Genomic DNA, 27,715 nt, shown 5'->3' on the forward strand with positions numbered 1-27,715 from the left:
GAAAATATTATAGTCACATTGGGTCTGCTCGATTTTCAAAGAGGTTGATCTTTACAGATGAACGCCCATTATCTTTGATGATTTAATTATTTACAGTGACATTATTAAAGGAAAGATTAGCGAACACGCCCAAATACCTTGCAAGAGATGAACAGATTGAGATAGAAATAGAGCAAGTATTCTGTTAATCAAAATACTTTGCTGAGTCATGCATATTAGCTCTGTTTGATTGAAATGTTAGCCAAACTATGCTCCCGAATTCAAGTTAAAATGTTTTATCTTTAACATGAATTCCAATTTTATACTTTATATTTCAATAATTTGTGTTTCTTAGCTCTTGCATAAGACTTATACTGAAATATCATAATATATGTTTAACTCGAACATCTATCAACCGTAATGCTAGTCCTTTACTAAACCTTAATGACACTAAAGAAACGAAGACGGTGAGCTTATCAAGAGTGCAATTATCGTGAAAACCGTCTCCATTCCTACCGGATGTGATAGTGAATCCAAGTCTATTTTTATACATTTCATCATCAGGAATAATTACTTTTTCATTTTTGTTGGGGTATACGTCGTACTAACACAGTATAGGTTATATGGGGACTTTACTGATGAAGGATGGCCCTTAGATGCCCCTCCGTGTATTATTTTAGTCACGAACGAGCACGTTAGTAGAACCATCGACGTTCTGTAAGCAAATTGGATACCTTCTTCACATGTCCCTGTTGGGATTCAAACCCACAGATGTGAGGGGTATTTGTTTGAAGTCAACGACATAAACCACTCAGCCGAGGGCTCCCCTAGGAATAATTACAATATAAATATACAAAAGGCAATTAAATGAACTAAAGTCTAACTTAGTAAGTAGACTAGCATATTTGAATATACTAGTATGACATTTCATTTGCATTGGATAATTTTAGGACACTATTTAAAAAAAAACGATTTTTAGCAACAGTATGGTGGTTGATTTGGTACCCTTTTGTGCGTCGTGTTAGCGCTAGTGACAACACGACAAAGCGCCAAACTGCGCGTTGTCGTGCTGTAGTCTTGTCGTCCTGTCTCTAGCGCGGCACGCCAATCGGCACGTTGTCGTGCGGCGTGTTGTCGCAATGTCACATTGTCGCTCGGTTCAAATTGAAGGATTGGATAATAAGCCAAGCGACCCCGACAACGCGCCGTTTGGCGCTTTGTCGTGTTATCGCTAGCGCCAACTAGACACACAAAAGCGTACCAAATCAGCCACTATACAACAGTCTATATTCCCTGTTTATTAACTTAACTCCAACTTCCGGAAACATTTATATTTTTCCAATCAGAACATTTCGACTATTATTCATAATAATTTCGGACTAAAATACGGATTGAAAGTAGTTCTATCACCTGGTTGCTGGAGGTAAATGAATACAAAGGGTGTAATCTTTGATGATGAATAAAGATTGTATATATAATTGACATCCAAAGGCATGTAAAAACTAACCGATTTAATTATTATTGGAAATATGTCTGACGACCTTTATCAATTTATACTTGCACACTGTTGTATAATTATAACCTAATCCGAATTAAAGTCAATAATGCACATTTTGTTCTTTCGATTTAACAAGTATATACATAATGTACTGTATGAATATACTTTATAAAGGTGGACTTATTTTGGAGTAAACTTAGTCAAAAACTCCCAGAACTGATCAAATTTTGACAGAAAAAAAGAACATGCTTGTGACTTGTGATAACAGTAAAACTCGATTTAGTTTCTTTTTCACGAAATGCACTGTAAAATACGGATGTGTCACGCCTGGGATTCGAATATACGAAACCGAGTGTTGTACCAGTTACATCTCACATTTATTTAATTAACTATGAGAACATAATAATAAGCTTCTTAAATAGAAAGTCCAAATAATAGCAAATTCACGAATACTTTACTTGGCAAACTAAACAATTAACTTTGAAGATTACAGAAGAAAAGAAGACAGAAAACAGAATATTCGTGGAAAGGGCAAAACTTATTTTTTAGAGAACATTGTTTCTTGGTATTGAATTAAGTGAACTTTATGGAAATACACGCATGTCTTAGTAAATGGGCAGAGCATAATTAATCCATGTCATGACAAAACCAACATAATGGGTTTGCGACCAGCATGGATCCAGACAAGCCTGCGCATCCGCGCAGTCTGATCAGGATCCATGCTGCGCGCTATCAGTTTCTCAACTTGTAAAGGGGTTTGTAAGCGCAGGCTGGTCTGGATCCATGCTGGTTGCAAAACCGCTATTTGGTTTTGTCATGACATGGCTCAATATCTAATTGCAATGTCAGAGCTATCAAATTGTATAATGAATAGTTTAATACAATACTTAGTAGTGGCTCTTTAGTCTATTTGTCATTTGATATCAATAGCTCAATAAATCCAGTCAGTCAGCAAATCTATTGTTTAACTAATTTGTTAATAATCAATTTGAAAAAAAAAATCTCGAATAACTGGTTTACAGGTATATTTTTACAAATGAGATATTTGATCTTCGGAAATAGAGATCCAAATAAGCACTCAAAGCATATACGTTTAAAGGACCCCCACTGAGGTCCAAAAACATGAAAATACAAAATTTGATTTTTTTAGATATGTCAGCTTGGACACTCAGGATATAATAAAGATATATACTTTGAAATAAACTGAAAATCGTATTTTTGTGAATTCCTAGCCCAATTTTTGAGAAAAGCGTTGCAAGGTATTTTACGTTTGTGTCATTTTTCACAACTTGAAAGACTTTAATTAAAAAAGGAGCGAGCAAATGATCTAACATTTTGCACACAGGTTATTGGTCTAGACCTACATCAAATGAAACATTTATCCCGAAAAAATATTTCAAGTACTGTCATATCATAAAAACTCAGGGGAGTCCCTTTAACAATTACCACATAATGAATCTGGAACTTGAAAATGAACAATAAAATTAAGATATTTTAGTTGAAACTTAATTTATTTTCACTCCATTATGAAAACTTCCCACACCTTTTAGCTTTCTTGAATCACTAATGAAACCAGCTTTCTTGAAATTACCAAGCACTGTTGTCATAATAGGAAACCTGGCGTGTGACTGTAATAGGGCTCTCACCAACGATATCTATAGATTGCGAGACAAGCTTTTTTAGCCGTAGCTTATACTCTGTTATAAGTTCCCCTGGTTACCTAGGGATTGTCTGTAGGGGTTGTTCTATCAAATTGCAGCTTCCGTTTTATCACTGTGTGATTGTAAGAGGCAACTAAATGGGTTTGTATTATTCGAGTCTATGCATCTCCTAGCTCTAGCAGGTGATATGGTTTTGACCCATATGTTGCTTAAAGTTTGTAATACCCGATGTTAGCATGAATTATTTTTCCTGTTTCGGCGCAATATAAACTATCTCACGTTGCCTAACCAAACAGACAGAGTAAAAATTGCAAGGTAATTCTCAAATATCATTCAGTCCGTAAAATTCAGAGTTGTTGGTTTGCGCCAAGTTTAGGAACAGACAATCACTGACAAAGTAACAATGTCGAATACAAAACACAGTATTTCTGTAAGCACTTGTTTTAGAAAAGTAAATACATAAAAAATAGATACATATTAATCATATTAATTTCAGAATGCGATTCTTTGCTGCACTGCGAAAATTGCAACACAAATACCGGGGGTGGTGGTTTACAATGTTTGACGTGTGAGGAAGGCTATGCTCAGAGCGAGGGTGCGACCGGATGTTGTTCTAGAGGTAAGATGGTTTTCAAATATACCGTTTTTTGGACTTTAATGAATAAGATTTTCTAGTAGATCGAGAACCAGTCATTTAAAAAACATGGTCGAACTTCCGTTTCCTGGTATGGTTCCCGTGTCAAACGACTGACTCAATATGTATTAAAAAGTGAACACAGGGAACCAGTGCATCTATTTCTTAATTTATGGGTATTCTTTTCCAGGAAATAATGAGCAGGCATGGCCACAAATGCAAGTATAACTAGTGATATACCGAAACGTAGTTGCAATCATAAAATTGACATAAATCTACTAAAATTGCAAACTGGGAAACGTTTCAAGCGGAACAGGAAAATCAATTTAGGTGGACCGATAACCGAGATGGGACTAAAAATATGTTCAAATTGGCAAAAGAGAAGAAATTAACGGTGCTAAGCCGGGGCAACCATAATATTTACACTGCGGCTCCTGGTATTTCGCAGATCTACTGTACATGTGTAAAAATGGTGATCGATATTTTTTAACAAGTTGTGTTAGACTTGCTTCCAGTATTTAGCTATTTTAAATGACTTCTTGTTTTAATTTGATACAGGATGTAGTCTCGACCAAAATTCATTCCATTTATGCAACACAAGCACTGGGAAGTGCACATACGGGTGTAGGTCCGGGTTCATTGGTGACACATGTGTCGATTGTAAGAACGTCATAGAGGTAAGATTATTGCTAAAATATTAGGAGTAAAATGGGTCTTTTTACCCATTTCTGTCAGTAAGCAGGCAAGTCGAAATATATTGCACTGACAGTAATGTTCACCAAACTAAAACAAGATAAAATAAAATAGAATTTAAAATGGTTTATTAAGGACAAGTTAGATTTAAAGTTATGTACATGTACATCCAAAATCAATATGTTTTAGAACATATTTTATATTTTCAGTTTTAATAAGGTCACTGCAAACACTCCCTTCCAGGGCTGCAGATAACATGCGTATTTGCGTTATTACCCAATTAAAATGTCAAAAAACAAACAAAAAACAATAGAAATAATAACTAAGGGTAAGAAAAAGTAAATAATTTCTTATTTATGCAAACTACATTTGAACTGGTGAGTAATGACGTAAATTATACTTAACGTATCATACTGTTTCAGACTGTTTTAACCTTTAAATTATACCAGGCAGCTTGGAAATCTCTTAAGGCCAATAAACCATAAAGCATTGTAGTAAGTAGTTTCTTTATTACCATATAAAACCTACAGCAGTCTACAATGAAGGTCAGAAATTTTGGGTAAAATACATGGACTTGTGCTTTATAACCCAAGTTAGAGAGGGTAGGGTCAAAAATACAGAAATAGAAAAAACCCAATACATTGTAGATAACAAAACAAGGGGTAATTACCCAATATACACAAAATGTTATCTGTAGCCCTGCCCTTCCCTTCACCAACCTTTACCCACTCTGCCCCTACTTTTCCCCCAAAATAAACAACAAATTAACAAACAAACAATACGAGAATAAACGTTAAAAACAACAACAAACCTAATGTAATAACACCTAAGTGTGGTTATGGAATTGTATCTTTTTATATTTTTGTTTCTTACAGAGATGCGAAGATTGTAAACATCTGGAAGACGACAAAAGTCTTCCGGTTCATTGTATAACATGTGCGACTGACTTCTACCCGACGACGAATAAACAGCAATGCTGTCCGATGGGTTGTGACAGCTGTAACGGTAAATATCTTAGTATGATACAATCTGTTAAACCAAATGCTCCCTACAATACTGTTCTCACTTTTTATAGGTGTTGGTAGTATAGAATATGTCCACTTTCATAGTTTCCGGTCATGTATTTGATATGTAAATTCGGTCAAACCGTCTCATGAACACACTCAGTCAAAACCGTCTCATGAACAAACTCGGTCAAACCGTCTCATGAACAGACTCAGTCAAAACTGTCTCATGAACAGACTCAGTCAAACCGTCTTATTAACAGACTCAGTCAAACCGTCTCATAAACAGACGAATATTAAATGTTAGAACAATCTGTTTCATTTTTTCAGGGCAAGTGTGCACCTCGTGTAAGTCGTCCTATTTCCTTTACAACGACGGATGTGACACATGTGGTAACAACTGTAAACCTCCCAGCGACGGTTCAGCTAGGTTCGAGTCTTATTATACATTGTAGTTAGGCTGGATGTACAGTGAACGGATAGCCTGTATTTATACATACAATTATCATAATATAGTTTAAGTATTATTTAATGTTATGTCGCACCAACACTATGATTGTCATATGGCGACTTTCCAGCTTGATAGGTGCAGAAAGACATTATTTACCCCTCCGTACCAGCGGGCACCTGAGTAGAACCATCGACGATGCGTAAGCTAGCTGGATGCTTCCTCACATGAAAGAATACATAGTCCCTGGCGGGATTGGAATCAACAGCTGTGTGTGTAGCAAAAGTCAACGATCTTAATAAACCACTAGACCACGGAAGACCTTAATAATTGGTGTACCAAAGGACAGACAATAAGTTTTTAGCAAACCTATTCTTTTTATGTTTTCTGTAAAATTTTGGTCAGGGAATAAAGGGAGGTTGGTAGTGGTTAAGGGGGATGGTGAATTTTTAAGCTATTGTAGTAGTTGTGCTTATAGTGGATCAAATTAAAATCAGATTCATTTCACATTATTTTAATCACTAAATGGAATGCAATACATATTCTTCTCAGCCGAACACAAGGGAGGTAACTAGTGTTTCTTTTTTAAGATCGTACCTTCTTTCATTAGTTTTCTTTTTTATGTGTAGGTGCGATTCTGTCTCAGGAGAATGTAATCTTGGATGCCTTGAGGGATGGCATGGCTTGAAATGTAACGTATTGTGTGATTTAAGTAGGTAAGTTGAAATGTAACGTATTTTGTTATTTAAGTAGGTAAGTTGAAATGTAACGTATTGTGTTATTCTTAAAGAAGGTAAGTTAAAAAATATCTATTTTAGCCAATATACTTTTACTGAAGTGTATATGACACCAGCACATAACAAAGCTAGCTTGAATTTTTGCATATTCTGAGTAGACTCTACACTTATGAGTTGTTTTCTCATATTTTGATTTTGAAATCCCTTAAATCTAACTATTAACTAAATAATTCAAATGTTAAAATGAGAAGTCAACGCTAAATACATTAAATGGACTTGCCAATATTTTAATCCGGACTAAACCGTTTAATGAAAATTCCAAAACATGTACTCACTGAATAGCGAACAACAAAGAGGACGGCACTGGTGTGCGGATAATCTTAGTATGCACTGGTCGCATGGGTAAATTCTGCTGCCGACTGCAGAATGAAGTTTTTTCTAAAATAAAAATAAAAATAAAAAAATAATAAAAAAAGAATAACATTTTTAGTTAAATTATATGCGGATCGTTTGACGGGTATTAGGCAACGATTGTTTTAAATCTATAATGTGTTGTTTTAGATACCCATTGTATATTTTGATGTTTAGGTTGACAACGAACGAAATAATCATGAAAAAAAAAAAAACAAAAAAAAAAAAAAACAACAACAACAACAAGACAACACAGTATAATCATGTGGGCCTATTCAGAATGACGTCACAATATATTGTTAAACTTTAAAAAGAGTTATGACGTCATGACGTTTTCTTTTATTTTTAAAATTTGAAAATATAAAGAAATAAACTTTTATAACTGATTGCTTTTATTGAAAACAAACCAGGTGATATTATACATCAAGAAAACAAAGATGCAGAAAAAAGGGGAACCAATATTTGATATAAAAGCAGACGATATAACACGTCTTGATTGGTCTCTAACCGGTTTTTTATTTCATTTATTTCAAGATGCGATCAGTGTACATATGATATACCTAGACAGAATCTCACGTGCCTAGATTGTGAGGCCGGCTACTACGGTCCATACTGCGGTGAATGTAATTCAAACTGCGGCTCCACTGGTAACAGTGAAATCTGTTCACAAGACGGTAAGTGAAAGAAATTAAATTATCAGCGACAACAACAACATAAAATAGTACACAACTGAGTATAACATGATTGCGTAGAGAAGCCCCGAAACAAAAAAAATGACAAAACTGTTTGTGGTAATTTTAACAACATAAATAAATCTTACCTGATATTTGTCATGTATCCGGGGAGACGTCTCCCCTAAATATAACTTACAATAAATATAAGTTACTTTGTAGTGCTTCTTAAAAGGTAATTAGATTGCACCGATTTTTTATTATTTTAAATGGCATGTACTTTTAATGACTTCGTTGCTTTTCTTATGGATGCTTGCAATCCCTTTTATTTACAGCTCGTTAAAATTCGGTCATTTCCGTAATTTTCCGAACTTGAAAATGAGACCATTTCTGTTTGTTTCGCCGCTCATTTGATCACCTAAAGAGACGAAATGTGCCGAATTTTAACGACGTTGGCGTCTATATTTTAGTTCGATGTCACCATTTTACAAGTTTACACTTTTTAAGGTGTCTGTGATTTATCACATTTTATGTGCAGGTACATGTTTGGGAGACTGTGAACCTGGTTACCGTGGCAACAAGTGTGACGTCGCCTGTGACGCAGCTGTTGGCTTAGGGAACTGTGCCGAGTGTGACCGATACCAATTCACGTGAGTTTTCCGGTTATACCCAAAATTTTAAATTGAACGTAAATATTAGTTTGTAATCAAAACTTCTGTATGGCCTTCAACGTTTACTTCCCTTATTGAACAAAAAAATAAAGGGGCGGTAACTATGAGAAGTCTTATGTATGATTCTGCGTTGCTCATGCGAACTGCACACAGCGGTTACCTCCCTTACGGAACAAAACTACAGAGGAGAGGATATTACGAAAGGTGTTATTCAGAATTATAAATTATGTATGGCCTGAGCAAACTGCTCAAAACCATCACTTCCCGTACAGAACTAAATTGAACAAAAAGATCTGATAGAAGATAGAGATTTAAAATTCTGGATGCAAAATGCACAAATGAGTTACGTCCCTTACAGAACTAAAATGAGCGATATGGTTCGGTGTAATTCAGAAATTCAAAATTATGCGATCTGCAAATAGAGTTTATACTTCCCATTTACATAGGGAATATCACAGCACGTGGTGGCTAAATAATTCACTGAAAGTATAATAAGTCATATACTGGCAAAAATATTTTAGAAAAATTACATTTTTTTCTTCAATTGTATCGTGGTGTTTACGATATGTTTTCTTTTTGTCAATAAAGGTGCACCGTGTGTAAACCTGGTTACTGGGGCAACACTTGTCAAAACACCTGTAACACAAACTGCGTGACTTTTAACGGAGAGAGAAGCTGCTCTCTGGACAAAGGAAGCTGTAATTTTGGATGCTTGGCTGGATATTACAAAGACGACTGTAGCGGATCATGTCCGAACTGCTTGAAGAATGTCTGTAATCGAGATACAGGTCAGTCAATCTATTGACCCCCCACCCCCACAAAAAAAAAATTAATCCTTCTGAGAGTGGAAAATGTATGCAAGTAGGTTTTTATGAGGCTATCATGGTCCACCACAAGCTTGCTTGTGCAAAGTCGGCAAACATCGTCACTTTCCGTCATGTTCCGTATCAAAATATACTGTTTTTCCAAAAGCGTTCAACTGTCTGAAGGTTTTCATTTCAAGGGTAGCTCTGGATGATAATTGATCTTCGGAAAGATACGACTATAGGTGAAATAGTCTGAACGATTAGATTTTTTTCAATGCAATGTTGGAAGTATTACTTTAACAAACGAAAACCTTAATCGGCTTTCAACAAAAATGTAAGCAGAATGAAAACATAAGAGAAGAATTTATTTCAACTCTACATGATCCTAAAATTTGATACCTGAAACATTTTAAGAGCCATCAAACTCGTTTATGAAAACATACCCCATTAATTTGCCTATTCAAGGGCAGATAATTCACAGTTAAGGTAAGTTAGTAAAGAATTAACATGCACAATTACCCAATAGTAAAATGTTGTCTTTTTCAGACTTATTATCTGGCTTTGTAATGACCTTTAGAAAATCAAGCTCAAGGGTAAATAATTCAAAATCAAGCTCGGTTACAGTTGAAAACATTGCTGAAATACAGGGACTGTTTTTTAACTTATTAAAGTCAATGAAATACAAATACTAAATTTCTATCAACCAAATTATATTATTAAATGAAATACACGTGACAACATGGCGGTATGTGCGCCTGATTGGACGCGCTAATCTTGAGTTCCATGTCACGTGATATTATGTCTGAAGGCTAAATAACTTAACATAAGTGATAATCAAATTAATTTGAAATACGAAAGCCAGTATAACTAGAATACTCGTACATGTGGGTGACGTTACCACAACCTGATAGGTACACTGTGTCTCCCTTTTTTAGATGATGTACAATTGATCCTGACCCCGGCAAATAGCCGTCCTCCAGTTCAACACCACTAGTTATCCGTAGCGTATCACGTGCGTTAACGGTTAAATAGCAGAAGCTCTCGGTGGCACCTGGTGATCTAAAAATATTTGCCATGAAGAAATACAGTCCTGGATATTTACAAATAAATATCCCCGACCTCAGGCTATAGCCGTCTCCGGAATTGTACGTCACGTTCTTGAACTTTAGGGGGTAGTACGGTAATGAGGCAGATGACGTGTCGGGGTTGAACACAGAAAAACCGACCGACATGTCTGAAATAAAGAAGATACTGTCGAAATTATTGCAGTTGACAAGTAATCATTTGGAAACGATTTTCTTAACTTGCGTATACGTTTCATTGTGTTTGGCAAAAAATGTTAAAACCTGCCTTTATGTTCCAAATTAAATTCTGTCAGCCTTAAAAACATCGAAATACGATTTTTATGCTTCGAATGGTTGCAAAACCTTGCTGATAATACATCTGGTTACTAGCTATGTTGAATGAAGTATTTGGTGAATTGGGATATTAATGTATATAACTGATTAGTAAATATCTTGTTATATTTAGAGCAAATTTATTAATATTGTTGTTAACGTTAGAGTTTGTATAAACGGCACTTACGAGATTGGTTAAATTCGTTCACCGTCAAGTTTTTCAAGACTTTCTTCATGTTGGTAACATCATCTGACACAATCTGGAGATGTGTGTAGTTAGTATCTATTGTTAGGTTTTGCAGGTTTGCTTCCATAGTAATAAGTTTGTCTTCCAGTATCATAAGGTCGGAAATGCGTGAGTCATTTTTCAACTCTTCATATTGATGATTCAAATCACCGAGCCTTGTTTCCATTTGATTTACTTTGACAAGCAAATTTGTGCTATTTCCTGTCTGATTTGAGTTAGTGTCACCGACTGTATTTACAAATTGTGCTGTAAGGTCATCTAGTCTTGAGGTCAAGCCAGAAAGATTGTAAACCGTACTTGTGTACATGTTTTCCAAGCTGGCCACTTTTGATTCAACATCCTTTAATTCGGATGTGTTTATCTCTGTCTTGTTATCCGCTGTCAAATTCTGAACGCGTGTCTCTAAATCAGTGTACAGTTGTTCAAGATGTTCTCGGTTGTTTTTCTCTTTTACCAGTTGTTTAGAAACGTCTGCGTTTATCTGCTCCATTTTAACTAATCGAGTGCTCAGAGCGTTCAGTTTGGTTGTCATATCGTTCGCTGTTTGATTTATTTTTGCTTCCGTGTCTTTCTGAATCTGACCATTTGCGCTTTCCAGCTGGTTTATTTTGTTGCTTAGGGTTGTAACCAGACTCTGTAGCTGAAGTCTTGAAGTTTGCTCGTTAAGAATCAAGTTAAACATATTTTGAATAAATTGATCATTCGATTGAGGAGGATTTGATGTTGCTGCTGGGCCTCCATTTTCAACTAGAAATCCTGACACAAGTCCAAGAAATAGACACACAAAAAGTACCACACATTTCATTTTATATGGATTTTTTTCTCGTTTTTTTTTCTTATATTTTTAATATCAATATACGAACACGTATGACAATGTCCTTCTCTATATTGAAAAAAAAACTTTAAAAATGATCGACTTTGTGCTATAAAAAATATCTAGATTAAAACCTCGTATCCATATAAAAAAACGACTAAGTCTGATATAAATTCGTCAACAAAGGTATGTAGAACGCGTTGTCATATTTAAACTATAGCTTATAAAAAATGATAAAAAATAGATTATGATTGTAGTCAACTTGTCCTGGTTCAGAAAGAATCTGATCGAAGTGTTGTTACACAAAATAACTATAGATGACTAATGAAGGTTGCCAAATGATATGTTAACAATCTTTATCTGATGAGTTGATCAACGGATGTTGATTGACAAGGATCGAGACTGATCAATTTAATATCATAAAAAATAATCCGGTTGATGTTGATTGACAGATGGAGACTGGTTTATTACTATAAAATACGAAATTCGGTTGATATTAATTGATATGTGGAGACTGATTAATTTATCTAAAATGCGAAATCCGTTGATGATGATATAAATGTTGAGAGTGGCCGAATCATTTGAAATACGAAATCCAGTTAATGTAAATAGACATGTTGAGTCTGATGAATTAATATTAAATACGGAATTCGGTTGATGTTGAGTATCAGATGTAGACTGGTTAATTAATATAAAACACGGAATCCGGTAGATATTGATTAACAGATGGAGGGTGGTTATTTAAAATGAAATACGGAATCCGGTAAAACTAGAATACGAGTAGATGTAGTTCACTCCAGGACAGCTAGATAAAGAGACTGTATCTCCTGAAATTAAATGACAAATAAATGACCCAGATCCTGACTGATATCCTTCTCGTAGGCGAGTGACATTAGTCACTAGTAACATACTAATACCGTTGAGTCTAATGGAGCACTCGTTTACATAAATACCAGGACTTCTTAGCACATTTGCTGTGAAGAAATAGACTCCTGGATGTTTACAAGTAAATATTCCTGATGATTTATTATATTCGTTCCCTGTACTGTATATTACGTTCCTGAATTTAAGGGGAAAGCCAGATGACGTGTCTGGTGATGAAACTGAAAATCCGACGGAAACGTCTGAAAAAAAAAGTTAAATAAAAACAATAATTGAACAGAAGTAATTTTTTACACCTTTTTAGTTGCATTATCTTATTGTGCATATTTTGATATTTTAAATGACGTTATATGGAGTGCATTTATGTTCCCTAAATAATGATTAAAAAATCTTATATATATTAGTCACTTAATTAGTCGCATAACTGTCCTAGTAATACACCAAGCTACCATTTTGTTTATTGAATGAAATATTTATGCAACTTATTAAATGAACATTTTATAAAATTTATAGCTTATCTATATTATTGTTTAATGATTTATAAAAATAACATTTTACTTACGAGATTTTCCCAATCCTTTCACCGTCCAATTTTTAAGGACTTTCCTCATGTAAGTTAGTTCATTTGACACACTTTTTAGATGAGTGACATTAGTATATTTTGTTATGTTTTGCAGATGTAATTCGACAGCATTAAGTTTTTCTTGCATCGTTGTAAGGCCGGTTAATCTTGAGTCAATTTGCATTCCGGAAAATTGATGTGTTATATTCAAGAGTCTTGTTTCCAGTTTGTCTACTTTGTCATGCAAATAAGTGCTTTTCAATCCATGTGTCAACTTTGTTTCGTTGGCTTCACTCATAGTTCTATCAAATTGTGTGGAAAGGTTACCTAGTCTTGAGCACACAACCGCTAAATTGTTAACTGTACCTGTATAAAGGTTTTCCATGCTTGCTAGTTTTGATTTCACGCAAATCGGATGGATTTAAGTCTGTCATGACATGTTTCTCTAAAGCAGCATACATTTGATCAAGGTGTACTATGTTGTTTTTCTCTTTTGTCAGTTGCCTAGAAACGGTTGCCTTGATCTGCTCCAGTTTAAAAAATCGAGCGTTCATGGCGTCCAGTCTCGTTGATATGTCATTCGCTGTTTGATTTAATGTAGCCTCCGATTTTTTCTGAAACTTACTCTGTGTGATTTCCAGCATGTCAATTTTGTTATTCAGGGTTGTTACAAGGTTCTGAAGGTGAAGCCTAGCTGTCTCCTCGTTCAGAATCAAATTAAACAAAATTTGAATAACTTGATCATTTGATTGAGGAATTGATGTTCTTGAGCCTCCATTTTGAGCTTGAAATCCTGACACAAAGCTAAAAATTAGGCACACAAAGAGGACCATACCTTGCATTGTCTATCACAGTATTTCTGATAAATATCAATATATTATATCAATATTATATCAATATATATTTAATCAATATCCTTCTCTTTGTTTAAAACACTGTTAAAGAGTTTAAGTCATCAAAATGTTACACACAAAGAAGAGAGTAATCAAAATAATCATCAATTATATTTTAAAAAAAAGACAGAAAAAATATAAAAAATGGCTGATAAAAGGCATTGAGTACAGATCAACAGGTAGTCATTTTTAAATTGTTAATATTTCGGTGCATTTTACTGCTGATAAAGAATTCACTTTAAATTCTATGTAGTCAACTTGTCCTGGAGCCAAAGGAATCCAGTCTAATTTTGCTGTTACACGAAATCATTTTGCAAGGGTCTTGATTAGTGGTACACCATAAGATATCTTGACAAATAAGAAAAAAATATTTAAAATGTTTATGAAAGTTTACCATATTTCGTATAAATTAAACACTTAGTATGTTCGAATTATAAGATAAAACCTACCAATAACATCCATTATTGACCTGAATATTAAGTAAATTCACGGATACATGTTACGCCATTAAATACCTCGCTCCCTAGCGGTTTTGTATTCTTTTTGTGAAGTTTGGCTAGCTTACGGTAGATCAGTGGTTATTCGGTTCTGTAATAATACATATAGAAAAACTTCATTCACCTGTTAAGTCGAGGAAACGACATCGGCATACATCATATTTGTAATATCAATGTTTATTAATGCCCACCAGAAAAAGATATATGAACATTCTATGTGTCAGAAAGAATACGAAAGATCTTATTTTATGACAAATTTTATGAGGATTTCACATTGAATTAGCGCAAACAATTGATATAAATGTATCATGATGATCTTGTTACTGAAGCCAAATTAATTACATCTAAATGTTTCTCGTAATTAAGTGATTCAGCTAGAAAATGAGTAAGAACAATAATATCATGATACACTGTTTGCACTTGATTTCACTCATTTTGACAACGCTACGTTTCTGTTGTAGATAAGCTGAAAAATGCGTGGTGTTGTGAATTTTATGACCAATAACTGTTATCCAAATTTCATGACCAGAAACTGTTACATGATGCTTCCCTCTTTACTCTTTTCAGGTGACTGTCGTGACCCTATGTGTGATCCTGGATTCCATGGTTCGAATTGTAACTTTACCTGTCCTGCAAATTGCGCAAATGATCCTGATAATAATGAAGCATCCTGTCATTTCAATTACGGAAATTGTACACACGGCTGTATAGATGGAAAATGGGGCCAGTTCTGTAATCAAGGTTGCAGCATAAACTGCGCAGCTAGTTCGCAAGGCACTGAATCAGGTTAGTTTTTTTTCTTTTTGTTTCTTTTTTTTAATCTAAAATAACTGTTTGACAGTTATAACAATATATTTCCCAGAGGTGTAGCTTCTATAATAAGATAAAGTCAAATAGCTTACAAAATATTATATACCTTCATTCTTGGAGGAAAAGAAAATAATATCAGTTGACTTTGGATAACTTTCTTTAAAAGCTACAACTTACATTTGTGTCATCGTGTAGTATATACTGAAATATCTGCATGTATCTCTTATCTCATGTCTTAATTCTTATTAATGTGGTATCATAGTTAGGTTGGCTTGTCATGTAAGATCCATCCGAAAAGACAAAGCTAATATTAAATATTTACACCGTAGGGAACGTGTTACAGTATCGCGTTTTTCGGTTACAGTATAGAATTTTCAAGATGGAGGATTATTTGTTGGGAGGACAGGTAGGTGATTTTTATTCCGATCCATACTACAAGTAGTTCAGTTTCTAAAAGAAGTTTTTGTGCTTTGCTTGTAAGGAACATAATCCGGTATCTAGTCATATATTTCTTCAGATTCTGCACCGCAGATTTATCGCTATATTGTCTCATAAATATGCAGATTTGACAGTTTGAAAATTTGAATCGAGAGACCAACGCATTTTTCTCCAATTTCGACATTATTTATGAATGCCTAGAAAAAGTAAATCTGCAAAACGTTAGTCCTTTATGTTAGGAAACGTTTATAAAGTAAATGACCAGTTGAACCTATTTTCCTGTTCGTTAAATGCGTTTGAAAAAATAAACAATGTTACAGTATAGAGCGAGGTGATTTGTGCAGGGTTACAGCATAGACCAAGCGATTTTTATCCGATTTTGTTACAGTTTATACCCAGATTTCGGTCACAGTTTAGACTTTGATATTTTTTATATATACTATATATACTAGGTAAAATGTATAAATGTTAAATGTTACATAGATTTTTAAATCTCTGTGAGCTTATTGGCCCGATGGTTATTCGTCCGTCTGTCGTACAAAAATGTGTGCAATCTCATCCGCTCAGTAACTACTTGACTAAATGTGATGAAATTTACATGACTTTCTACCAATTTAATTTTCAAATGGTTTCGGTTGCAATCGGGAATTCGAAAACCAAAAACAAAGATTTCGAAAAAAAGCAATGCTTAAAGACCCTTCTCATCTCGAACCAAAAGCATTCAAATCAAATCAAATCAAATCATGATCATGGCGTCATTTCAAATGCTTCTTTGTTGAAGTAACGATTATTTTGTCATTATTACATTAAAAGTCGTTTTCTTTTAATTTCAGACATCCTGTATAGCAGTTTTCATGTTTCTGAAAAAAAAAAAATTTAAAGTTATAGAGTACAAATTAAGGTCAGACAATTACAATATCTTCTCTAGTGAGCCTGATGGAGGTACATAATAGTGGCAAAGTCGGGATAAGGCCGTCGACTTCAAATGAATCATCTTTCCATTACTGCTGTAGTTGAAATCCAATCATGACTTTGGATTCTTTGTATGTAAGGAATCTATCAAGCTAATTTACAGAAGGTCGGTGGTTCTAGTCAGGTGCCCGTGTCTGAAATGTTTCACAAAGGGTATCTGGGGTCTTTCTGTACACTAAAGCAGGAATGTTTTCACATGACCTCAGTGTCGTTGAAACTTAAAATCCAAGAAAGCCAAACGTAACAAACCCTTTTAAATACTAATAAGATACAATATGGTAGATGGAAATTGCAACCTAAAATAAGATTTAAGTAATTAAGTAATAGAAAGAGCATTGAAACACGAGGCTATCTGATTTATACGAGGGGGGCACAGCCCCCGAGAACAAATCAGATTGCCGATTGTTTTAATGTTCTTTCTTTTTTGCATTATAGTCAAACATAAAAACACGTTCCCTGTTGTCACAATATGAAACCCCGGAGAAAAGTAACCAATGAACGAGCATCTAAATATAAAGTTTCTGTCGCTTTCCCTTTCTCTGCCGTCACAATAAGTAAACCCCAGCAAAAATGAGCCAATCAATGGGCATGCTCTGTAGAGCGGGTAACTAATACCTGCACTCCAGTAAACGCGTAGTGCATGTATACGATTTAACTCGGACACATTTTCAACAGAAAGGTCCCCAAACTATGATACAAGGTTGCAGTATTGCTCACTTAAATACTGTTTAATCATTCTTAGGGTATTGCCTGCTTGTTTTATGTGTCTTTTGACAGCTTATCTATGGTATGCAGGCTTCATAACCTCCGATCCCCTCTCAAAATTTCATTTTTTTTAGTTTCACATATTGTATTCTCGTTTAGGGCACATGCAATTTTTAATCTGGGGTTAATATGTCGCTTTTCATAGAATGGCAATAACGTGTCACATTGAAGGTTCCATGATAACCGCCATATGAACATATCCACAGATGTTAAAAAATCTAAAGTGTACCAGTTCATGTTTAATGTGAATTCTGCTGAAGCCGGTGCTAGGAGGCGTGGATGGTAGCTTGCAGTTATCACTACCGTCCAGGAACAGGTTTAATCAAACTCAGCCTGCAACATTTTCATGCTTTCCGTGTTGGACTTCTATTTAGGATTAATTTTTCTCTATTTTATTACAAATAGGCATTATTATAATGTGTAATGAAATCAAGCAATAATCTTTCTTCTCTCAATACAATTCGATAAAAGTTACTGTTGTTGTCTTACTTAGGACATTACTTATTCTGCAAAATCTCAATCTGAAACTTAAAGGATGAAAAATAGCAAAGTATAACTTTTCTGCTGAAGAAAAAAAGTTATACAACCTTTCAAGAATGTATTAAATAGAAAGGTATGAGTTATTTCATAAAAATAATGGATACACCAACTTTGTTTGAAATTTGGCAAGTATCTAAACTGTAACCGAAATCTGGGTATAAACTGTAACAAAATTGGATCAAAGTCGCTAGGTCTATGCTGTAACCCTTCAAAACTAACCTCGCTCTATACTGTAACATTGTTTATTTTTTCAAACGCATTTTACCAACAGGAAAATAGGTTCAACTGGTCATTTACTTTTATAAACGTTTCTAAACACAAAGGACTAACGTTTTGTAGATTTACTTTATCAAGGCATGCTTAAATAATGTCGGAATGGGAGAAAAATGCGTTGGTCTCTCGATTCAAATTTTCAAACTGTCAAATCTGCACATTTATGAGACAATATAAAGATAAATCTTCGGTGCAGGGTCTGAAGAAATATATGACTAGATACCGGATTCTGTTCCTTACAAGCAAAGCATAAAAACATCTTTTAGAAACTAAACTACTTGTAGTATGGACCTGAATAAAAAATCGCCTACCTCTCTTTCCATAAATAATCCTCCATCTTGAAAATTCTATACTGTAACCGAAAAACGCGATACTGTAACACGTTCCCTACGGTGATTTAATGCGTTCATAATAATTAATTTCGTCTTTTTAACAGGTCCGCAGTGTCAACAGAGTAATGGGGTATGTTTACACACGTGCAAGTCTGGGTTTTACGAGGAAACATGTACAAGACCGTGTAAATCCCAATGTGTTGACAACAATTGTGATATTCATCAAGGAACGTGCTTAGAATGCAACGCTACAAACCCTGGCTATCTGTGTCCGTCTGGAAGTAAGTCGATTTTTATCCAAATTGAACAAAAATGTTTTCTTAGAATCCAATTGAATGGAATATGTACAAAATATTCAAAATTATCTTAATGTTACGGAAATATGTCCGTAAAAAAATACATTTGTTTCTTTTTCTTATAAAAATTATTAACAGAACATACATACGATATACAACAATGAGAAATTCATCTTGAGAAAGAAAAAAATGATAGTTCTGAATCGTACCATATGAAATTTTATTAATGTAGCTAACGGTAGAAATTAAAATTGTTTTGCTTCATATTCCTTGAAATGGATTCTCATTTTATATTGTTTTAATTGACAGAAACAAACATGGCAGTTATCCTTAATGGCCAATAGTCAAAAACACCATATTACCAACTTAAAAAATAAATAACAATTTGTATTAATTTTAAATGTAACGATGTGCATTTAAATAGTTGTTCTACAGAGAGATGTGCCCATTGACCATTGGAAAATATTAACAAATGTAAAAGTAAAAATATGTTTCCTTAATTGATTTATCATTAGGAATAGCACGACCAAAGTGATAAATATAAACATGTGTATATAAAAAATATTTGTCATTGAAATAAGAAGGAGCCTTCGTGGAAGCAAAGGGCAAACATTTTTTGATGTTGGTTTGCAATTCAGGCCGTTTGATAATAAAAAGATATCAAGTCCATCTGAGGTTTTATTTTTTGGTTTCTGACAAAGAAGTAAATTAATGTAACTGGTTAATATAGATTAAATTTAAAAGAAAAAAACTAAAAAAGAACAAACATGCGATTGTAATGGTACTATATTTGAATAATGCTTAGTAATTTGCACATACATTTTACCCGTCGGTTTCGAAAGCATCTATTAGATGATGCATGGTGACATTCACACGATTTTAACAGGACTTTAAAAAGGGTAATAGCCATGTTTGTTTTACATTTTCTTTGAGAACATGATCACATTATTTTCGGAGGATTTTATATCAATGTAACAAAACAATTTCTATGTCTTAATAGTTGAAACAGTGCTTTTGTTTTTTTAATTATGAATTAAAGAAAACTGATTTTGAACATATTTATTAGTCTTTCAAGAATAAGAAATAGAACTAATTTGCTATTTTTATATTTTTGCCAGAAATGTAGATTTTAAATCGTCATTCCATGTAGACTCAAAAATTCAGACTGATTTAAGAGATTGTATTTATGTCATAATAATATTAACAATGAGACCGCAAATAGATGCCCTTTATAATATTTGAATGCCATTTATAATATTTGACATAAATTGTAATTGATTTAAGAATATTTGTGATCATGTTGTTTAAGAGTACTATTTTAAAAAGTATGATTTTATAATAAATATGGGCTTCGCCATGAAAAACATTACCTAACATTCAGCATAATAGTATTGAAGAAGTGCTATGTAAATCACACATGTCACGATATCTTGTATCTAAAACATACTTACATTTGGAACAAATATAAATACTAGTAAATCGTTTAAAATATTCTTTTTGAATAGAGAAGGTAATGTGTTAATGTCTTGCCATTGTGTTGGTCATATTTATATTTTGTCATTTTTATGTCAGTTATTTAAACACTTAGGCTTTGAAGGAACATTTTAGTAAAAATAGATAATAAAAAAAAATATTTTAATTATTTTTCACTAGCAAGCATATCTGTTTAAATATTATATATACAACAATATAACACCATTCTGAGGTACTTGGATCTTGTTTGAAAAATACATTGTAAATAGGATGTTATAATTGCTTGCTGAAATTGGCAATATGCTGTACAAATATAAATAACTAGGCAACAGCATGTTATAGAAACAACAGTGTCTTATCTATACTTTCTGAAAATGAATGATGCTCAAATGTATATACTGCAATATGCTTCGAAATGAATTCATCCAAAATCAACTAATTAATGATGAAACGAATTCATGGCATGTCATTACCTAGTGTGGTGTTTTTCAAACAAAAGTTAAAGGGATTTGAAAAGTTTTTCGGAAACCAGATTGAGGAATTTCAGTCGTTCTCAGAACACAAAACATTTAACTCAAAACGAATATAACATTTGAGCCGCTGATCTGGATCCGTGATGGTCGCAAACGCACTATGTTGGTTTTGTCGTGATGCGGCCCATTTAAGCATTTCAGTTAGGAAGATCAGTTTGACTTAAATATAGGTAAAAAGAGATACATTTATTGATGATTAAAAACAAAAATTTGATTTAAAAAAACATTCGAGCATTCCGTTTGATTCAGAAAGTATTTTGATACCCTATCTAAATTTCCTTTTTGTATACCTTAAACTGCTTTGCACGCATGACGCATGTGCATGTGCTTTGCTTTACATGTGCATGTTTACCTACTTATTAACACATACTAATATGTTAATATTTTACATATGAACCATTTCAACAAGTCCTATACGAACACACTATTTCATAGTTAAATACATATATATATATATCTGTGAAGAATTCTTGCAGCTCGTATTTTCATAAATTTGTCATTTATCTTTAGATATCATAAACTTATAACATTCGTTCGAAATTAACATTACAACAGAACAGCCGCTTGCGTCAATGGGTTTAGTAAATCTTACATAAATGTAATTCAACATTTGTGCGCAAATTATGATGGAGCTTCAAAGTTACAGGTCTTTACTGTAATAACATGCAAAAATTGTATGTATGCCTATCAAATTTTAATATAGTTGTTGTTGAAATGGTTTGCAAGATATAAAACCTATCCCTCTGCAAATTGTGTTTATTTTAGCTGCTTACTCTAATAGAAATTTGGTGTCAGAGAGTGTATATAAAAGTTGAATTCTTGAACCAAGTGTATGAATACTGACGGGCATCATGGATATTGCCGGGCATCATGAATATTGCCGGGCGTCATGAATATTCCCGGGCATCATGAATATTGCCGGGCATCATGAATATTGCCGGGCATCATGAATATCCCCGGGCATCATGAATATTGCCGGGCATCATGAATATCCCCGGGCATCATGACTATTCCCGGGCATCATGAATATTGCCGGGCATCATGAATATTGCCGGACATCATAAATAATGCCGGGCATCATGAATATTGCCGGGCATCATGAATATTGCCGGGCATCATGAATATCCCCGGGCATCATGAATATTGCCGGGCATCATGAATATTGCCGGGCATCATGAATATTGCCGGGCATCATGAATATTGCCGGGCATCATGAATATTCCCGGGCATCATGAATGTTACCGGGCATCATGAATATTGCCGGGCATCATGAATATTGCCGGGCATCATGAATATTGCCGGGCATCATGATATATACAAACAATTGAATGATATACTAATATTTTGGGAGCATTCACACTTTCAGACGCTAAAGTTCAGGTCTTCAAAGTAAAAGCTGCTAAGGATAGAAGGGGAAGCAATCTTTTCTTATTTTACTTTTTGAAATATATAAATAGTCACCTTTTCTTGCGCTATCATTTCGTCTATTTCTGAGTGTAAATAAATTATTCTAGATACTGTTTTTTAATATTTTGGAATTCTAAAAATGCTTATGTACGTTTTAAATTTTGTAACTATCATAAGTTCTTGTCTTAGAAATAAAAAAAAGTTTCCAATTACAAGTTTATATTCGTAGATGTTTTTTTTTCTGCAAAAATAATATGCTTCAAATCAGATCCTTTTTTTCTCAAAGTCTCAAAAACTCCTGATATAACTTCTCTCTTATCATTAAAACTCTTTAAAACGCGAGCTCCAGTATCAGAAGTTAATATTGCTAAACGATATATAACATAATAATCTCTTGGTAACTTTTTCTAAACTTAACTCAAAGACATATGAAACGTTTTATCAAAATAATTCGGACGAACTATGAAAGAACATTCTAAAGGAATAGGCTAAGTAAACGCTACCTCTTTAATCTAACTAAGCCTTTCAGCTTTTACTTCGTGCTTTTGTTTTCTCGACTTTTTTTATTGATATCATCCTTCATCTTTTGCATGTTTTCATAACTAAGGTTTATAAATGAGGCAAAATTGACACACGATCATCTTACAGCCAATATTTAAAACATTAAATTTGATTTTCTCCCTCTCTCTCGTCTTTAAACACTTGGGCAGAATTGGTGTAAAATATTCCTTCCTTTTGTCTCTCAGATGCATAAGCTTAGAATACCCTGCATGATATTTATCACATTCTTTCTCAATATGTATTTACTTGACGTCACATTGCTATTTCTTCTCTCACGCCTTTATTCGCAAATGTAATCTCAGTTAGTTCAAGTAAGTAAACAAGTTTTAGTCTAGCTGTTAAACTCGTAAGAAAATTTAGAAACAGCGGAGATTGTACATACAAACCGAGAAGACTACAATTTATAAAGGTATGCTTGTTTTTATTGTACCTATAATTTCAAACTACCACAAGTTGTATATACGAGGTTGTGAATATTTGAAAATGCTTGAGGTGAAGTTTTTGGACTTGCAAGTGATTTGCATTGCTTGATGCGTCTCTCAAAGTATGAGTGTCGCTTTATTTGCGCACATTCGTAGCGCCAATATATTGGTTGTATTTTGTTGTTTACCATATGTATGATTTTTTGTAAATGTGTTATGTCAAAATGCTTACCACTGATATGATGCCAAAATGTTTACTGTTTATATTTATATATTTGTGAATTATATTTGTTGAATTATGTTTGCTTCACTTCGGCCATAATAATGCATTATCTAATCTTACAATATTTGAAAATATGTAAATAAAGTATGGAAAGCCAATGTGATCTTACAATTTTATAAAATTGTGTTGTTTTATATTTGAACTCTAAAAGACTTGCTTTACCGAACGAAATGTGCATTTAATGTTGTATTTGTCTGTCTATTTTCAAGCTATGTGTTACAACAAAGCAATTTAAGGTATGTTTAAAAGGTCTTGCCAGTTTTACCATGTATTTCCTTAACGCATATCTTCAGATATGAAAATCCTTTGGTGGGAGGAAGGGAATGTGTTTTATTCTTATTTTGTTTTAAAATGTTTATTTGCTTTTTATAATGACAATATAATGAATATATACATTTGTCAATTAGTTATTGATTGTCGATAAAATAGCGTTTTGTTGCATTTCATATTATTTCCCTTCGTTTACCCTTTGCTTCCCTAAGAAAACAAATGTGTCATTTGTTCATATTGATTTTTAAATAGTTAAGATATCTTTCGCTGGTTTATTATTTACTCATATTTAGTGTAGACAAAATATTTTCTCTTTAAAAATGGAAAATTTTCACCTAGAAGATATGATATGTATATCAGCTATTTACCATATACCTCGTACCTTCGTCTCTTTTCAGTTGATAAATCAGCAACTAATATCGGCCCAATCAAAATACTTTTACGATTTGTCCCTGTTGGTTGCCCTATGCACTTAAAAGCACAGTCATACAAATTACTAAATTTCATTGAGTTGACCAACTGTCCAAGTATAAGCACTAAAAGAAATGTAGAGTACATTTTGTGTCACATTTTACCACTTAGTTTAGTTGGATGTTTACCTTTGTGGAATTCCCGAACTGAAGGTAACAATATTGTATATCCTAACTTAACCGATATGATATAATTCTTATTTCACAAACAATGCCTAGGTTGAACTTTTGATTCAATGTTTTTATATAGATGAATTCAGCGGTATAAATGATTGCTACATATACCCAATGAAATTTTTACAACGAGTTTCGTGGATCGTTGAAACATTGATGTCTGGATTAGTGTAATAAGAGCTGATGCTATTTATTCAACCTTTATTACATAAATTAGTGTTATCTTTTTTATTATTGTCAATTACTCCAACTTCTTTTAACAAACATATGATCATAGCCTTATTCACTTTAACATGGCAAGTTTGTCTTGTTTTGGGATGAGAGGCATTATGATAGACAACTCTAAAGTTCTTTTTTTATTTATGTTTGAGTTTATGTTCCTTTAATAAACAACCGAACTATTTCTTACCAGCATAAACAGGCCGATTATCAACATAAATTTGCATACACCTTGTTAAAAGCATTGGTAACATAGTTGAAACAGTATGCATCTACTAAACTGGTCATTAAATAATTAGTATATGGTTGTAACCGTCTATTATTAAACACATACAAATGCTCGCTGGAAAATGTTGCCAGTAAACAATACGTATAAGCTTTGTCTGCTTAATTACAGCTTGTGCTAGCGGATCGTATGGACAATTTTGCAACTTGACCTGCCCTGGATCAACGGACTGTCTTGCTGGGGTATGTGATAGATACACGGGGTACTGCAGCAAATGTGTACCTTCAAGGTGGGGTTTACATTGTAACTCGTCTTGTCTTAATTGTTTAGACGACATGTGCCAGCAAATTGATGGAGTATGCACTATTGATTGTCAAAATCGCTTCTATGGGCCGAAATGTAACAAACCATGTCATTCCAGATGTTTAAAATGTAATAGAGAAACTGGTGAATGCAACATTTGTGACATTGGTACATACGGCGATACTTGTGAAAATGATTGCAGTCCCAATTGCCAAATCGAAGAAACTGGATATATCACCTGTTCTAGGAATAATGGATTTTGTACATCCGGATCATGCTTGTCTGGCTATTATGATCATACATGTAGGCTACAATGCAACAGAAATTGCGCTCTGAATTTCAATGGCATCGCCGAATGTGAATTGGAAACCGGATATTGTTTAAGTGGATGTTTTATTGGATATTATGGTCGATCATGTTCCGGTGTTTGCAGTGAAACATGTCTAACAAAAGAATGTCATGACAGTGCTAATAACTGCACTGTTGGGTGTATTGATACTTATTACGGATTTCCTAGTTGTAATATATCATGTAACGAACACTGCATACGCAAAACATGTTTCGATAATAATGGCAAATGTACATTTGGTTGTGAAGTCGGGTATTTCGGGGACATGTGCGACCAACCTTGCAATCTAGAAAATACTTGTATTGACATGACATGCGACAGACAGTTAGGATATTGCAAAATATGTGACGAAGCGGATCCCAGTTTTCAATGCAGAGATGCTGGTAATGTGTTTAGGTTGCTGTTCATTTATCGTGTCATCACATTTTCATTTTCAAACCCATTTATTAATTCACACCTTTTACGCTTTGAATAATTATTAAATCAGCTCTGCTACTCGTTATGTCTTCAGTTAAAATTTGGTTGAAATGTTTATTGTATTTCGTAAAATTTAATTTGCGTTATAATTATCTGGCTTATATTCACTTCTTGTTTTTCTTGTCGAGATTAAAGGGACACCACTCATTTTTATCTGGCTTATATTTTATCTGTTGTCTTTGTTTTCTTTGTATGGACACGTAAATGGAGGTATTTATAAGGAAACTTGTTACCAGTTGGATCAAATGATGTTGACAAAAGGGAGTAGATAAAAGTGTACAAAAGCGATGATGAAAAAATGAAAACAATACTGCGAAAGGAAACAATACCTTCTTAGCAAGTTTGAATATTTAATCGTTATTTTCACGAGTTTCACTAAAAGTAACTAATATAAAGAAGGTTTGAATATGTGTTATACATTTAATCCTGTGGTGCTTGATAAAATAAATGTTAACTGCATGGATCTGCACTTTGATTTAATAGAATGCCACCATATTGAAATGAAGTAACAGTTAATTCCCTTAATAAAAACTTTCAACTAAAATGAGAAAAAGTCATTGGGTAAAATGGAATTATTTGTCTATGTAATTTTTAGGTTGTCTCCGTGGGTGGTATGGTTTATTTTGTAATGAAACATGTAGAGGAGATGCTGCACTCTGCCTCGACAATAAGTGTGACAGAGATAGCGGTATATGCTCTGGTTGTTTATCGGGGAAATATGGCGATAATTGTGGGTCAGAATGTCCTAACTGCCGGCATGGAAATTGTTCCCAGAAGAATGGAATATGCCTAGAGGGATGCAGCAATGGTTATTTTGGACAATTCTGTAATCATGAATGCTACGGTAGATGCGAAAAATGTGATAACTTGATCGGTGCTTGTGAGCAGTGTGAGGCTGGGACTTTTGGTGGGGATTATTGCACTTTCAACTGTAGCTCCCATTGTATGGCTTCCATTGATGGTTTGATACGATGTTCAAAAGGAACTGGGTTCTGTGATGAAGGTATCTGTAGTCCTGGCTATTATGGGAAAAATTGTAAAACAATGTGTAGCGACAATTGCATGTCAGATGAGTTAGGTGTCTTAAGTTGCGGCATAGAAGACGGTAAATGCAGTCATGGATGCAAAACTGGCTTTTACTTCCCAGACTGCACAAGAACGTGTAGCGTTCAATGCAAAAACAGAAATTGTAAGGAATTCTATAACTCATGCGTTGAAGGATGTATCAACGATTTTTGGGGAAATACTTGTGATTTTGCGTGCGACTTTGCTTGCGCTGACAAGGCATGTGATGACGTCACAGGGCATTGTACTAATGGTTGTGTTCAAGGGCGTTTCGGGGATAAATGTGAAAAGGAATGCTTGGAAAATTGTATCGACAAGACATGTGACAGGGCGTCGGGCCGTTGTAATGCTTGTTACACGGAACCTAAAAGCTATTTGTGTCGCTCAGCTGGTAAATGTGCATGCTTTCTGCTATGTTTTAATTTTTTAATCGAATACAATTTTGCAATATTGAAATAATACAATTTTGAAGATTTTGGTCTAGACGTCTCATTTAAGTCTTAATTCAACAATTTTAGAAAACGTAGATCTATATACTTTTGGAAATTTATG

General features: G+C 33.9%; 2 protein-coding genes across 2 annotated transcripts in view; one reads left to right on the top strand and one right to left on the bottom strand.

Annotated features, from left to right (window-relative positions):
• Positions 1-3,634: 3,634 nt before the first annotated feature.
• LOC132742130 (fibrillin-2-like) overlaps positions 3,635-27,715 on the top strand; it is a gene marked incomplete at its 5' end in the record, with an annotated part of 44,033 nt that continues 19,952 nt past the window's right edge. Inside the window, 11 exon segments of the mRNA XM_060730452.1 lie at positions 3,635-3,757; positions 4,331-4,449; positions 5,341-5,470; positions 5,800-5,899; positions 6,547-6,633; positions 7,600-7,739; positions 8,275-8,386; positions 8,996-9,195; positions 15,073-15,291; positions 18,740-18,916; positions 26,694-27,554. Coding sequence (XP_060586435.1) covers positions 3,635-3,757; positions 4,331-4,449; positions 5,341-5,470; positions 5,800-5,899; positions 6,547-6,633; positions 7,600-7,739; positions 8,275-8,386; positions 8,996-9,195; positions 15,073-15,291; positions 18,740-18,916; positions 26,694-27,554 — 2,268 coding nt within the window.
• On the bottom strand, positions 9,558-12,795 carry LOC132742127 (uncharacterized). The gene is made up of 2 exons (XM_060730449.1): positions 10,798-12,795; positions 9,558-10,447 (listed from the first exon to the last, which is right to left on the bottom strand). The coding sequence occupies exons 1-2, from the start codon at positions 11,660-11,662 to the stop codon at positions 10,053-10,055; spliced, it is 1,260 nt and encodes a 419-aa protein (XP_060586432.1). The 5' UTR covers positions 11,663-12,795; the 3' UTR covers positions 9,558-10,052.

This window comes from Ruditapes philippinarum, unplaced genomic scaffold (genome assembly GCF_026571515.1).
Source record: "Ruditapes philippinarum isolate M1 unplaced genomic scaffold, ASM2657151v2 ctg6019_1_1_1_1, whole genome shotgun sequence".
Classification (NCBI taxonomy): domain Eukaryota; kingdom Metazoa; phylum Mollusca; class Bivalvia; order Venerida; family Veneridae; genus Ruditapes; species Ruditapes philippinarum.